The 16,325-nt window shown below is 40.0% G+C and overlaps 1 protein-coding gene and 1 pseudogene across 1 annotated transcript; one reads left to right on the top strand and one right to left on the bottom strand.

The window, feature by feature from the left end:
- Positions 1-6,676: 6,676 nt before the first annotated feature.
- LOC125315256 lies at positions 6,677-10,163 on the bottom strand. Its single transcript, XM_048279710.1, has 10 exons — positions 10,090-10,163; positions 9,666-9,834; positions 9,506-9,568; positions 9,274-9,379; positions 9,015-9,119; positions 8,847-8,923; positions 8,629-8,743; positions 7,761-7,833; positions 7,450-7,551; positions 6,677-7,011 (listed from the first exon to the last, which is right to left on the bottom strand). Exons 1-10 carry the CDS (start codon positions 10,161-10,163, stop codon positions 6,843-6,845), a joined length of 1,053 nt encoding a protein of 350 aa, XP_048135667.1. The 3' UTR covers positions 6,677-6,842.
- Positions 10,164-10,440: 277 nt separating this feature from the next.
- On the top strand, positions 10,441-11,815 carry LOC125315255 (annotated as a pseudogene).
- The last annotated feature ends 4,510 nt before the right edge of the window (positions 11,816-16,325 follow it).

The following is a 16,325-nucleotide window of genomic DNA, read 5'->3' as shown; positions in this document are numbered from 1 at the left end:
ATGTTGTTTAGCAGAAACTAAATGTTAAAATTATCTTGTCCAAAATCCACTTAATTTGAGATGGATTTGAACATTTGTTTAATGAGAATTATGAATGGAAAATCTTGAATTGGCCAAATAGGTTCGAGCACAAGGATCTCTTTCTCGCTATAAATTGGGGGCTCCTCCATTTATTTTGAGAGGAGGGGATATATCGAAAGTAATTCCAAGCTCGTGATGTTTGACTTGAAATTAGACCATCAATGCCCTCGAATTGTGCTTGAGAGGAGAAAGAATAATCGCATTTTGCATAATTACTTTCGATATTGTAATCATAAATTGAAATACATTGAAATTAATACAATTTATGCACATGCTCTGATCTAGAGTTGGATTTGTGTAATTTACATATGTAAAGATATCTTTATGGACATATGCTTGTGCAAAGTGCTAGCCAAACAATAAATATATAGTTAAAAATAGAGTTAAGGGAATGTTCACTTATTTTCTCACAATATACAATTTCATTTATCTCTATGATAGCCATGTGGCAAGTCAAATGGTAAAGTTTTACTACCTGGCCCAAGCTTGCATCTCTCATTAAGTTTAAAGTATAAGGATAAAAAAGAAAGCAACTTAAGTGATATATTTTATTTGATTCTACTAAAACTATGCAACCATGAATGAAACAAGTAATTCGATATATTTCAGTTAACAATATACGCCCCTACTAAGAGTAAAGTATATTCATGAATGATATGATTTTTTCTGACGATATACATTCTCTTTAATGAATACCAAAAATATTTAGCTTCAGACAACTTTTAAAAAAATTATTGTCGCGAAAATGCAATTGATTCTTTCAGAAACAAATGAACCCCAAAGGATGGACAAAAAAGCTCCAAAAGAGAACTGGAACACAACGGAGGAGACGGACTAAAAAAAAAGAAAGAACAAGAAGATCGACCAAAAAGTTTCCTCCTTTTCTCCGTGGTTGAGTTGCTCGTGGCTGGGTCCAAAGACGACAGAGGAGGTGGCGATTGGACACAGCCTGAACCAACGCAGGAGACTGCTGTGGAAGGAGGAGTAGGAGAGAAATGGAAGGTTTTGTAATATTTATCCCACGTCAGTTTGCTGCTGTGCCACTCTTCTATAAATGTGCCGAGTTTTTAGTGGTCCTGAGAAAAAAAAAATTCGTACCACGTCAGCGCCGGTCATACCACCTGTGACGTTTGGTGTTTAGTCAGCGATTTTCGGTAACAATTAGTTAGATAGACTCAATTGGTATCAATGCAAAAAGGTTTAGGACTGAATTGGTCCAATTAAAAAGTTAAAGATTGAATCAGTATCAATTCAATAGGTTTAGCAATTTAAGATATATTTTACTAAGAAGGAATGAAGGATACTGCTTATTTAATTCGGAAAAAAATAAGAAAATATAATTACAACTTATTTGAAATAACATATTACATTTCATTAAATTTTATTTTCTACTTTTGCAACTTTTTTGTTGAAATTATCTCTCGAGTTTGAGCTCGTTGACCAAATCCGACCTAAATTAAATTATGTATTAGCACGGTAAACCAATGGTCAAAATCGAACCTTTCGTAATGTAGAAATTGCGTCCGGATCAAGAACAAAATATTTCCCAGGGAGAGTCCTGTTAGAAGGATAGAAAGGATGTTTGAGCCGATTACAGAAAAGTTTTCAGGTCCGCGTCCACCTGATCTCATTCCGTGTGTCTTGGCTTGGGTTTACTTATTTTTTGGTGTCGACTTCATGTCATTTTCATTTCAAATGGCCTTGGAAGAAGAAATGTCTTGGTGAATGGGGGGCTGTCCCCGCAATGCATTTCGCCATTTAAGATAAATGATGGACACCCCACAGATCTGCTTCTTAAAGTCAACACCAAGGTAAATGGGCAAGGCCACAATTTACAAGCTAACTAGATTTCTGGCTCTGTTCCTAGGCTGACGTTTACTTTTGGCTGCTTGGGGGAATAAATTCTTTGTTGGCAATGGAGAACTGTTCAAGTGTCCCCATAATATGTGTCTAATGACGGATAAATCAGATGATATCATATAACCATGCTAATACCCGATCATATTGATCAATAAACAAAGTAAATCAACGCTAAGATTGTTATAGTGAATATACGCAAATACAATTCAGAGGACTGCAATTCTAGCACGACCTCACAATTCACATGACAGCATACATTTATGCAGAAAGCACACAAGATTCTTACAGTGAACATACGCAACTCGTCATTTATAGTTTGCTTGCAGAGCATGCACATGCACGTTTCTCCTGACCTACAACAATTTCCCGATATTGTTCAACTCACCCATCATTCTTCAACCACTTTACACATATTTGCACTATCAGAATTCACATATCCGCATCATAACATACTCAGAGAGCATATATTTTTGCTTTCACTGAGAACACGCACACGCAGTGGACATCAATACATGACAAGTAAAACCGATGCAAATGAATAGACGAGGCGGTGGTTTTGTGAATGAAAACTCTCCATAAGGAATCACCATAGAGAATTCAAAACACCAATATCACCTTCGTCGCTCGACTAGTGAATTTCACATTGACCCAATTAAAATATTTGTATTTCGAGCCTTCTCTATACCTAATACATCCATGGAGTCTTCTCTTGGGATTCAATCGAGTCCAAGATATTATTCTTGAACTCAATAACCCACAATAACTGTAACATTCGCCTTCTCTACTTTGTTGAAACAAATCTAAGTCGCTGCTGAAACTCGTACCCTGTATTTGCAAGTTTGGGTTGTTTGGGAGCAAGCCGAAAGAGGGTGTGAATTTGGGTTCAACTGCCAATCAGGCTTTGAAATTGGGCTTTCTCTTCCAATTGTGTGTTTTAGAGTTCTTATTTGGGGAAGGCACTCAACGATATCATTTATGCTTTAAATGCTCATTGGACCCTCTGGTGAGTCAGATTTCTAGCCAAACAGATCAAAGTTAGCAATTAAAAGATTGTTTTTAAAAAAATTTGGTACTTAAGTGATCAAAAATAACTTTTGACTACCTTACCAAAAAATAATAATAATAATAATAACTTTTGACACTAATGCAAGTGTCGTACATAACTTTTGACACGTTTGGTGTCCTTCTCCCGATATAATCAAAGAGACCAAGAAGAGTGTTCAATGTCCTCTGGTGCATCCCCGATTATGAAGGACAAAGGTTGTAAGAGAAACTCTAATATCAGGAACTAGTTAGAGGAAAGCACACTAGATAGCTCGAAAAGTTTGCACGTTGTTCCACCATTAGCTATTGGGAGAATAAATATTTCATTTTCTACGCTCAAAAATGTGCTCGCAATTGCTAACACGATTCGACCAAAGAGAGAGTGATTGAAGCTCAAAGGCTCTCAGAAGACATTAGTCGGGAGCTCTATCTGGAATAAATCAAAAGCATCTTTAGAGAGTGCGTGCAGCAAAAGGATAGAGCTCGCGACATAAAAATCTATCCTCCCAATGCATGCACTCTCTTTACTTGCTTTTGATTTTTCCCGAGTGAGCTCACGACAAATATCTATGTAATATTAGAGCTTCCATCACTCTCTCTATGGTTGAATCATGTCTATTATTGTGCCTAGCGTTCGCATTTCTAAGCTCAGAAAAGGAAGTGCTTACTCTCCCAATAGCCAATTGTGGAACAGCGTGCAATTTTTTTGAGCTATTTGGTGTGCTTTCCTCTAACCAATTCTTACACTCTTATTGGTCTCTTTGATTATATCTTAGATATCTCTATTTTCTAACAATTTTTTTTTTTTGTTTGGAAATGTTTTAATTTGTATTTCTTGTTATTTATTTATTGAAATAGGGACTCGGGCCTTTGGGTTGCTGCAAACGGCAATTCAGAGGACTGCAATTCGAGCACAACCTCACAATTCACATGCCAGCATACATGTATGCATATTTCTCCTGACCTAAAACAATCTGCTTTGTTCTCTTTCCCAATATTGTTCAACTCACCCATCATTCTTCAACCATTTTTGACATATACTTGCACTATCGGAACTCACATATTCGCATCAAAGATACTCAGATTAAACATATATTTGCATTCATTGAGAACACGCACACGTCAATGGACATCAATACATGACAAGTAAAACCAATGGCAAATGAATAGACGACACAGTGGTTTTGTGAACAAAAATTCTCCATAATAGAATCACCATAGAGAATTCAAGACACCAAATTATTCAGGTCAAAATCAGCGGCATCACAATAAAAGCATTGGCCAACAGACATATGCGCATTCAAACTGACCAAAACACCAAATGCAGCTTCTAAGTCAGTTTCATTACCGTGAAATTCCAATCCATCCACTTCTACTAACAATGGCAATTCATAGCAGGGCAACGCAGATTGATGTGTCGAACATGCTCAAAAAGTTTAAAGATCATATTTATCAAACTAAATATTCAAGAATCACATTACATATTGAGTTAAAGTTCAGAGACCATATTGATCAAATTAAAAGTGAATGGATCACATTGCACGTTAGAGCAAACTTTAGGTACTAATTAAATATATTACGCATTGAGTTAAAGTTCGGAGACCATATTAGTCAAATTAAAAGTGCATGGATCACATTGCAGATTTGGGCAAACTTTAGGTGCCATTTACGTCATGATCCCAAAAATGAATTGAAAAAAATTTTGAAAAAAATATGATGATTTCTTATGTCGCTTGACATTATTAACCAATCAAAAATATTCACATTGACAAAAACTTATATTTAAACACTTTCATAGACGACAAAAAAAATTTTCTACTTTTATAATAGATATAAGCAATTATTTTTAAGAAAATTTTTCAAATTATCCATTTTCCTCAAAAAAAAAAAAAAAAAAAAAATGTTTGTGTTCATTGCAATTTAATTTCACTATTTAATCTTGGCTTCATGTGTCCGGTCCATTTTAGTTTTTGATTGTCTCACGAAAGTACACATTTTAAGTGTGCTACTACGATCTAGACAGCATTTCACACCTTTACAACTAAATCGTATCCAGTTCTTCAAACATGTAGTAATCACGAAAAACTTCTCGAATCGTGCCTTTTCTCCGGGACCCCAATCCAGGGGCCTATCCGCTCACTATGCAAATTCTTAGCATGAGTAATTGAACCCTTCATCTCTCAATCGAATCTATCGGCACATCTTGCTGAACAAACAAGCCTGATTTGTACGAGTGAGGATCACAGGAATGCCCCTCCAGGGTCAAACCTTACAAAACTTTACCATCAATGTACAGAGAGGAGGCAAAACAGAATCAACAGAGTTCTTCCTGCAAACAAGTTTGAAAAACCGACTGCTTGGGTCTCCAAACGATGACCAACCAAGCACCGTGAGCGTAAGCAGGCACGCTAACAGTTGGGTTCACCGGACCCACGACTCCCCAGCAATTGCATTGGCTCAAGAATAATAGATCGACTTTCAAGTGCTAGCTCGCCCCTCCCGCTCTAGCAAATCCAAAGATATTTAAATGCGGATGATAAAGACAGAGCTATAGTTCCCCTGAACATCGGTGCAGATTCCTGAAGCACCGAGAGAAAAGCGACATGTCAGAGAACCATTCTGTGCTACCGTACATCTTCAATGATTCCAGGAGACAACAATGGAGTTTACGGTGCCAAGCCTATCCAGTAAGCACCAACAAGCGATAACATTAGAATGAAATTGTCCTCTTTCTTTGTCAAATGCACAATCACATGTTTGGAGTTCGTCAGGTTATAGACTTCCGAGCTAATTTACATTGACCAGGTGTCACAGTTGATTGACGATATAAATAGGAAAACCTATCAAGCAGTTACTCCTCAAGCAAATTCCTTTCCTTTTTTTTAAATGGATGGAGAATACATACTTCTGTAGAGGTCATCTGGTGACAGAACCTTGAAGAAGATACAAGGCTCTGTTTCGAACCTGCACAGCATGAAGGCGTCTTTAGAGACGAGATCTTTAAAAGCAGGCAAAAATGGCATCAGCAACGCATAACATACCTTTGCCGCATATGATCTCAAATCTGTGCTGGTAATTAGACAGGAACAGTTCCTCAGATAAAGACCCCACATTTCCCTGATGACTGCTTTATCTTCTAAAGTTGAGTTGAACAAGAGCCAATTCTCTGCTAAAACCAAATAAATGTACATTCTGAAAAGATCACAACCTTTTTCTTTCACATTAATGGATATGAGCGAAGTCAGGATTTCTTCATCTGCAACCTGAAGAAAAGTACCAGAGTAGTAAATGGGAAGATTCTAATGGCCAGAAGCACACGAGATAGAATGTGATATAAACAATTTGGTGCCACCATGGTGCCATCCACCGCAGCCTCCTGAGTTTTGTTTTTCCAAAGATTATATGGTTGAAATGACAATGAGCGAAGAAACATCACACAGCACAGACATTTAATATCAAACCCGATATGCATTTAGGAAGACATCAATGATATCATGTCTATCCTACCAAACCATATTATATGTTAAAATTTCAATGTGCAGATAAAGCATCTAAAACATGCTCAAGATCTAAACTATCTTTTGCTGGTTTGTCAACTAGACAAGTTTGAACAACCTTTATTTAATGATATTCGTCTTCAGTACCTGTATTTGTTGCCTCACAAGAAAACTAGGAACAAAAGCAGACTAGAATGCATCTGCAACCAATCTGCAATTTTTCATCATGCTGAACATTTATATGCAGGCATGACAATGAAAAGCAAATGCAATAAGGTTGTCTTTGAGCTTCTTCTAAAGCACATTACAATCAAAATGACAAATAGATAGGGCTAATTAAAGAGCTGTGTCGCTATTTACTCATCGAAGCATGTTGGCTGCAGATATTAAAGAAGAAAGGCGGCCTGCCTCATGATCGAGGAAACTTGCAAGCAACCGATAGGCAACTTCACTTCTGAGGCACTTGCTACGAGCATCAATGCCAGAAATGCACTCAACAGCACGCAAGCAGTTCAGGTCCATAGATAACCTGCATAAAAAGGCAAAGTGTAAAAAGGTCAGAACTGTGTATGAAGGCAATCAACATAATACAGAGGTCAGAGAGTTAGAACAGCCATTATCAACCCCCAAACCGTTTTTCATTTAAACAATAAAGACAAAGCGAGGTATTGGCTTCACGTCTAAACAATAAGAGCAAGAGATACTTAAAAAACAAGCAAACTAGGCATGAATGCGTGATTGAACCGGAGAGGATGTCTTAAGAGGAGGAAGATGCAAAATGAGATTCTGTTACATACGATCTTCCACATTTTTCCTTACTGAAAGAATAAATCTAACTATTTGACCTAGAAAGAATAGTAGAGCAGTGGCCAGTAACTTGCTAGCAAGAGATTTAGCTACTTTCTTGTAGCTGGTGCTCCATTCCTCATGGGTAAAGTAACTGATTACTGATAACAAACATTCATACAGAAGCATTGAAAGGCCTTCAAGTCGGCGGTCTAGAAACAGACAAATCAACACTTTAGTTAATTCTTCGGCTTCTGAAGTTGAAAACATAGGCCATTTACTCCTGAAAAAGAAATGAAATGCAAGCTCAAATAAGAAAATAATATCATCAAGATCAACTATTAAAATCTATTTGATGGCCCAAAAATATGGGTTAAAAACTATTTGCTAGATTTCCCAGTTACTTGTTTTCAAGAATGTAAAGACCCTTGTCACACTAAACATATGGCTTCTAGAAATGACTGACTCGGATGAGAATCCAGAATGACTGACCTTACTTGACAAGAAGCAGCCACAAATTTGATCCAAGCTCGAATATTCAAAGATGGGCCAGCATGCTTGGAATCTGGATAGAGATACTTGCAAAAAACTATTAAACTAAAGATCATATGTCCATATTTAGTAAATAAACTAATGATTTAAGTTGCAATCACATACATGCAAAGGCATCTAGTAGAGAAGATAAATAAGTCGGTCAATAGGAGAAATATGACTTTGCTTCAGAAGAGAAAAGCTAATATCTAAACAAATTTGAACTCTTGACATCCTCATCTAGCATTCTTCTTCTGATAGAAGCACCAGCAAAAACAATCCACAACCCTCTAACTTTGGGATAAGAATAGGAGGAATGCCATATCTTTTGTATGCGGTCACTTGAGCGCCATAACTTTTTTTTTTTTTTTGCTTACTTAAGTGCTTGTAAAATTGATCATTTGAGTGTTATTTCGGGCAAATCGTCTTAAGTGGATTTTTATTTAATTTTTTATATTGACGTGGACATTTTTAATTATTTCTTGTCTTTTTTTTTTTTTTTTTTTTTTTTTTTTTTTCCTTTGCTAGTGAGGGTCACAGGCAACTCTCACCGGCAGTGAAGGCCTGGGGCGAGGACCTTCGTCCGAGGGCCTTTGTGGCCGCAAGCGAGGGTGCAAAGGACCTCGCTAGAATGGGCAAGGGTCGCTTGTCCATGGCCAACGGGGCCACAAAGGCCTTGCCCAAGGCCATCGCGGCCTTGCTAGATTTGGGTGAGGCTGCCTTGCCCAGGGCCGGTGGGACCACAATGGCCTCGCCCTGCACGAGGTTAAGGATAGACATGTCGACTATTTCGTCCGACTATGCAATGAACCTAAACTTTGGAGCTTACCCATATCAACAGATCGTGCGTCAGATAAGAACAACATGAATCCATATATGCTAAGGGCTCTTTCCAGTTCAGAATATGTAGGGAGCCAGTCTATTTTGATGGGTGCAGAAGTTCCCTAATAAGCAAAGGCCAGGAACAAGGAGAACAATCAATAAGCACAAATCTTAACATTGAGCACGAGAAATTTGCTTGTTGTCAAGAAGAAGCAGTAATTCAACCTCATTTTTGCCTGAGAGTGCATCGCACCAAAGATCGCACGCCAGAGTTCTCAATCTCTCTTTTGATGCAAACATCACTGACAGAGGAAGATCTCCAGATATATTAAAGAACAAGACGCAGAACCGGATATTTGCAGGATCTTAAAGTATGTAAAGATATAAACTCACATAAATGGAAAGTCCATTTTGCAAGAGCCATTTCAAGATGACCACTTAATGTTATGAGCTTGGATAACCAACCATTGACCAGGAGTCCTTCCAAAAAGTCGGATTCTGCACCAGTGTAAAATCTACCATAAACATCTTTTCCCTCACCTCACTATCCGAACCCAAAATTGCTGAATCAACTTGTGGACGCAGCTGACCCAGATTCGAGAAAAATGCCATTCACTGAACGCAGCTGCAGAATGGAAAACAACAAGAGTACCTTCTGGTTTACTGACTTCCACCAATGAATTATGTTTGCTATGACCAAGAGACTGGAAAGTAGCACAGCTACCAAGCTCAGGTAAAACTACAGCTGGTGGACTTTTCTGAAATAGAGAGGAACCAAGCATTATTGATTATGCCACTATGTCCTATAGCATCAACAACCTATTGATATTTTGAACAAAAAGGGCATAAGTACATTGATGTTAGATAATGCAAGAACGAGAAACCTGAACTCCAAAAACTTGCAGTCCCCACTGGGATAATTCATCTTCACCACCCATTTCCTTCATCTGCACAAATAAAGAGTATAACCGTCACACATCCCGACTCAATCCAAAAGTTGAAGATGATACTAAGATGCACGGGAGGGGAAAAAGATCCATCCACCTGTTTTTGATACTGATCAAGGGTATGGGACAAAGTTGCTTCTCTGGCGTCATCTTCCTCGTAGGAGTCATGCTTTAGCACCCTTTTCCGTTTCGCCGCTCCCTCAACACGTTTCCCTTTCTCTTTATAGAAGTCGCTCAACAGATCATCCAAGCCAATGACCTTCTTACTGCTCGAGGCGATGATATTATTAGGACATATATGATCCGACCCATGAAAGCTAAACTGTAACTTAATATAGCATGCCATAATCATACTACGCATCAAGTGCATCAGACGCAACAACTTGACCCATAGAGGTCCGTACTGAATAAAGCTAGTCGCTCGCCGTACCCTCATCGAGTGGATTACAAGAATTCGAAACACAAACTCAGAGCTGATAAAAGAATATCAAAAGGAGAAATTATGGGGTGGGAGAAAGGACCTTTTCTTGGCAGGAGCGGAAACGAGCGGATCTTCCAACTCGAATTCAAGTCGAGAACCAAACTCGGACTCCATGGCAGAAAAATGAGACCACCCCAACAAGACCGCCGCTGCTCTTGGTGCCCTTTTCTTCGTTCACTCCAAATGAACCGAGGCCACTTTGAGAAGATACACAGTAAATGGGCCGGGCCCACAGATTCTTCGCTACGGTGACAATTTGATAAAAATTCGCCTGCCATCACTTCTCTCTCCATGGTCGTTTTCTTTTCTTTCATTTGTTTGATGGCTGATTTAATTTCAGATTTGGATCCAACTATTTAAATTGTAGTTAAAAAATTTTGATAGCTAGGTGATGAAGAATCTGCTGGACTTTCAATGGGTGCTTGGTGTTTCATATGGCTGGTTGTTTTTGCCTGTGTAGTAAAGTTCCTTATCGGCTTTACGCGATGGTCACGTCAGGCAGTCCTGGAACGAGCCAAAGCGAGTGCATGGCTTGGAAAAAAGGCGATGGTTAAGGCTTCATTTGCTTCCGGTGTTGTATCAGCGGCCATTGGAGATGTCGGCACTTTGTGGGAAAGATGTCACACCTTCTAGAGTAGATGCACTTGCTGGAGAAAAGATGGTTCTGGTGTGACTGTGTTCTTAAGGTAGGAAAGTATACGTCCCCGTGGCTATACCAGAGATGTGAGCATGTATGTCACTTCATGCTATGTGAAGATATGTCATTGATAATGTTATGAAGAACTTTCTGGGTGCAAGGACTGAGGATACAAAATTATTTGGCTGGGGCTATTCAGCTGATGGTAGGTCAGGAAAGATTGGAGGTCTACGTTGGAATCTACTGCCAGTATGTCTGCCAGAGAAATACAGGGTCTAAGTTCAGCCAAAGAAGTTGCAGAGGAGCGGGTCTTAGAAGGCATGGACAAGGAGAAAGATATGCCAATATTATTGGAACCTTGTTTAGTTGAAGAGCTGAGCGGTGTTGAAGTTTCGGACATTGCATGTGGGCTTGACCATTCCGTAGTTCTTAGCATTAAGTAAGAGTTTTCCTCATTTTTCTCTTCTTAAGTACATTGAGTTGAGAGCAGGATGAGCCGACAATTGAGCACAAATTACTTAGTGAGGGTGGCCTCTGCCAACTGGCTTAAGAGTTAGCTTCATTTAATTTTTATCCACATTCTTCAGTTTAGATGAATGTTGATCTTGGATGGTGTCTAACAGGAAAGGGTATGTCCCATATCGATAACATCAGGTCTTGGCTATTCCTTAGCAATTTGCAAGTATGCATCATTGGATGCAGCCTCAGAATCCTCGAAAAAAGTTGTTATCCTGGGGATGGAATCAAAGCTGTCAGCTTGATAGGCCAGGGCCCGAGAACCTTCTGCTGGTGGTCGACGGATTAGCAGGGGAATGCCCAGTGTCAGTTTCGGGAGGGCGCGTACATTCTATTGCTCTCACGTCCAAGAGACAGGCATGGGTATGGGGCTGCGGCAGAAATGGAAGACTTGGATTGGGAAGCTCCAAAGACGAGACCGAGCCAACTTTCTTAAGACACTTTAGAAGGTCTGGAAGTTCTACAGGTTGTGTCAGGTCTTGATCATAGTCTAATCCTTGGAGCTGAATGATCTTTAGTTTGAATGAGTAGCTTAATAACGTGGCTAGTAGTTTCTGTCTTGTCCTGCTCGGCGTCTCCGCTATGGAATTGTCTAGCTAACTCGTTACCTATAAGAGCGGAAGTTGCATTTGAAGCCCCGCGGGAAGTTACACCTTAGCAGACATTGTCTCCCTTCCGATTCCTGATCTTCGAGACAAGAAGAATGAAGAGACAAAGAAAATATGTGTAAACCCTTGATCCAATCCCGTGGCCATGGACACGGACTATCTTCTGACATATGCTCGGCGGATCTTAATGTTTGCATATCTATTACTCGCAGCTGCACACATTTCGCTTTCACGTGCATGCTGATCCTTGCAGAAAGTCCTCATGTCCATTCCAAGCTGAAAGAAATTTTCTTGACACTATTCTTTTGTTAGCAAGAACATTTGATCTGTGCTTGGCGTGGCGGCGATCTACCACTTCCATTTTGAATTGGTGGTCATGGGATGGTGGGTACTCTTGTTTGAATCCATGGTTGCGCCGACCATAAGAATCCGATTTGAAGGGGACAGAAAAGGGCAGCGATCAACCGTTTCAATATTTTAGCAAAACTAAAGAGGGGACACATAAAAGGGTTGTGAGGGTCCACTTGAGTTTTATCGTAATCTATTCATATGTTTTGTGACTGTATAATTTGATAATGTTTTAGAAGTGCGTAAGTTCTCATTGTAGAGATCTTACCTCGCAATGGTGAATTATTGATCCTTTTAATTCTATTCAGTGTAGTGCTTCTTTTAGTATTTTTAAATTTTCTTTTTTCATTATCAACTATATTTGTTTACATGCGTCCGCAGTTTTTACTAATTTCAGGATGGAAAGGAGAAGCAGGCAGGTCCTGTTGTGCAACTTAACCTAATACACTTGCTAGCAGATTTTGTGTGCTCCTATTTGCAAGTCTGAAGCTGTGGATACAATACTCTAACTTTTGCTTGAAAGTTTAGAACAAGGCGGTGCTGCAACTCTTGATTTACTGGGGATTCATTTACAGACCTCTCATTCAGAGAGCTTACTTGCTCGTATGTAATTGCAATTTTACCCATAAGTTTGCTTTATAAGACTGCAAGGTTCCCTTAATAGCCTAGTTTCTCAAGCTTTTCTTCTGCCTTTTGCTGCTGCTGCTTGATGATTTGTCTCATATAGGGAGTTTAGGCTTTGAGAAGTCTTCTCGTGAGACCATGGTTTTGATGATGGTTGACACCTAATTTTGTCGATCAAGCTAGATTTTTCTTATAAAATATTAAAAAGGCCAAAATAGAAAAAAAAAAAAAATTAAGACAAGAATATATAAGTAGGCAATTTTCTTTTCTTAAAAATAAAAAATGAAAGGAAAAGAATAGCCGGCGAACCAGACCGCAAACCAGCCCTCAGACTGGCCTGCAGACTGAACCGCAAAGGGCCCAGCCTGACCCTTCTTTTTCTCACTGGTTCAGCCAATCCCATCCCACTAACGTTCACTTCCTCCCTCAAGTACACTTCACTCATTCCATCTCCTCGCTATCACTGGACATCACTTCTTTCTAGAGGTGTCAATATGGGTCGTTGACCATTTTTTATTCACTCGGATCTAGATATGAGCGGTTCTCGATCCGATCCGATTCTCATAAAAAATTGAGAACTGGACTAGTGGTCCCGATTCCCATTTTTCGGAACCGCGGACCAAATCGGCCATCCTCGGAACCGGGAACCGGACTGGACCATGGATCCGGTCCGGTTCCGGGGCCGTTCCAAGGAACCTGTGTTCGTAAAAAAATTATGTATTTGTAACGTTAAAATCTCAATAGCAATTCAATAACATTTCACGATATTTGATGGGGATGGACGCATTATGGACAATGCATTGGACAGTAACATTCGAAGCTCAAAAAAGAAAGCAAACCCTAAGCCTAAACAAGTAAACATTAGGTTTACTTTTAAAAAAAAGAATGGTCCGATTCGGTCCTAGGCCCTAAAATCGGGAACCGGATCACCCGGTCACCGATTCTAATTTTAGGAACCGATAATCGGACCGTGTCCTTCTAAAATCGAGAACCGGACTATCGGTCCCTTTCCGGGCGGTCTTTTTTGCTCATCGCTATTTGGGTCAAATATGGGTTCAGCAAATTTTAAAAATGAGTCAAAATGTGGGTCTAAGCTTGCGAAGCCTATTCAAATATGAGTCTTAACTCAATTCATTTTCGGCCCATGGCTTGCAACTTTCCAACCATCACTTGTAAATAGGCCTCAAGTATGTTAATTTTATTTTTTTTTATTTTTATAAGTAAAAGAAAAAAATTAAATTAAGAAATGTAAAAACTTTTTTTCGACCCACTGCCGCGATCGCCGTCTCTGGCCTCGGGAGAAAAACGAAAATAAAAATAAATAAAACAATAATTTTCTTAAAAATAAATAATAATTGTAAAAAAACTAATTTTAAAAAAAAGAAATTAATTGGTTCTAAAAAAATTAAAAAATTTTAAAAAAATTCAATTGCATGAAAGTGTTTTAACAATAGCATTTTTCTTAATAAATTGTACGAAACAACTCTTTCATGATTTACTTAAATATCAAAGTATTTAAGTAATATTAGTCGGGTGGGGTATAAGTTGGGTTGGGTATGAATCGTTAGATTTGTACTATATGAAAATGGGTCAAGGCGAGTTAAATGGGTTAATATGGATCAAACCATATATCGACTCAAATCAAACCTGACTCGACCCAATCCATCTGTTTGCCACCTCTACTTCCTTCACCACCAAATCTCACCCACTCCACTATTCTCACGTTCGCATTACCTCCGGGCGTCCTCTCACTTACGATCACTCATCTCTTCGCCCACCACCATCACTTCCCTCATCTGCTCTCATGTACACACGCAAGAAAGTAGAAGGAGAACAAAGAGGGAACGAACAGGGGGAGAGAAAACAGAGGGAGAAGGAGAGAAAAATTGCAATTTTCGCGAACTTCCGGCTAAAACTAGCCAAAACTCTCAAATAGAGAGTGAATGTACACTCCAAGTCCAAGATATTTACAACCATAGTTTGTACGTCCCCTATGGATGTCGGGAAGCCCTCCAAAAGCCTCCCTGTTGAACTATCATATGCTACTCGTGGGTCAAGGTAAAGGCCTGAAATTTTTTCGGGGGTTGGGTGGCTGGTCACCGGTGAGGAATAGAGAGAGCTTTTAAGGAAAATGAGGGACATCTGAGGCAAACCGTCACTTTTGGGTTAAACTATAATACACCTAGTTTAAGAAGGTATCGTCAATGTGGCAAAATGCAATCCGAGATTATGCTTTTGGATGCAAACATAACACCTTCGCGGTCAGTTTTCTTCCTTGCAGAACTCCTATTCCAGAGTTGAGGAGACCAACTTTGTGCGACTTTAGGAGGCAATTTCTTGGTTTCTTTGGCTAAGAACCGCGTGACGCAGAAAATAGGAAGCCAGGTAAGCATCACAGATTTATATTTTTGCTCAATTCTGACAAGGGCTTGACCATAGAAAAGCTTGAGAAAAACCTACGAGCCTGCGTTATGCGGTGGCCTGTCCCCGCCTACTCCTCGAGGATGCACTCAATGATCATGAGTGATGCCTATGTCTCTCTGTCTACCTAGCGGGTGCGATGGTTGCCCGAACCCAATGAACCCCCTGTGGGACGAGTGGCTCCCATGTTCCCGTGGTGCACCCCATGGTGAAAGTGGAGTTCCATGTCACGGACAACGACGTGTTCGGGGCCGAGCTCATTGGGGTCGTGGGGATCCCAATGGCTAAGATCATGTGCGCCAACATGATCAATGACTGGTTCCCGCGGCAACTTCGGGAGCTCCCTCAAGCTCTACTCAGAACTTCACATCTCCATTCAATTCAGGCCGGTCAATGACAACCCCTTCTACAAGGATGGTGTTGGGGCTGGGCCCAACTATGCGGGTGTCCCAAACACATACTTTCCACATAGGAAAGGTGGGGATGTCACGTTGTACCAAGATGCTCATGTCCTTAAGGGCAAGCTGCCTCAGATTTTGCTTGATGATGGAAAGATTTAGGAGCAATGCAAGTGTGGGAGGACGGGTGCCATGCCATTTTGGAGGCCCACCACTTGATCTTCATCATTGGTTGGTCCATTTATCATCCTGTGAGGCTTGTGGGAGAGCCCACAAGAGAATTGCCCAATGGAGGAGAGCTTTCTTTGGGGGGAGCTCCCGAAGTACAAGTCCGAGGAAAGTGTCCGAGCGGTCGTGCTCATTTGGGATGACGAGACTTCACACGACATGTTCCTCTTGGAAACGGTATGCTTAACCGTCTCATATGTAATTAAGCATTGCTAGAATATGGAAATGTCCTCATGGTTTTAGGGATGATCGAATACTGCTGGGTCGAGAACTCCTATTCCAGAGTTGAGGAGACCAACTTTGTGAGACTTTAGGAGGCAATTTCTTGGTTTCTTTGGCTAAGAACCGCGTGACGCAGAAAATAGGAAGCCAGGTAAGCATCACAGATTTATATTTTTGCTCAATTCCGACAAGGGCTTGACCATAGAAAAGCTTGAGAAAAACCTAAGGATTATCGGTTTATTAATGGTGCACAGGATGGACTAATCGCTCTTTC

Source organism: Rhodamnia argentea, chromosome 5 (assembly GCF_020921035.1).
Source record: "Rhodamnia argentea isolate NSW1041297 chromosome 5, ASM2092103v1, whole genome shotgun sequence".
Classification (NCBI taxonomy): domain Eukaryota; kingdom Viridiplantae; phylum Streptophyta; class Magnoliopsida; order Myrtales; family Myrtaceae; genus Rhodamnia; species Rhodamnia argentea.
The sequence above is the reverse complement of the archived record's forward strand: the minus strand, read 5'-3'. Positions and strand labels throughout refer to the sequence as shown.

Coding starts and splice junctions, on each gene's coding strand:
- LOC125315256 (XM_048279710.1), bottom strand. CDS start 10,163: ATGGAGTCCGAGTTTGGTTCTCGACTTGAATTCGAGTTGGAAGATCCG. Junction 9,835..10,089: donor TCCGCTCCTGCCAAGAAAAG/GTCCTTTCTCCC, acceptor CGCCTCGAGCAG/TAAGAAGGTCATTGGCTTGG. Junction 7,552..7,760: donor GCTGCTTCTTGTCAAGTAAG/GTCAGTCATTCT, acceptor TTTCTTTTTCAG/GAGTAAATGGCCTATGTTTT.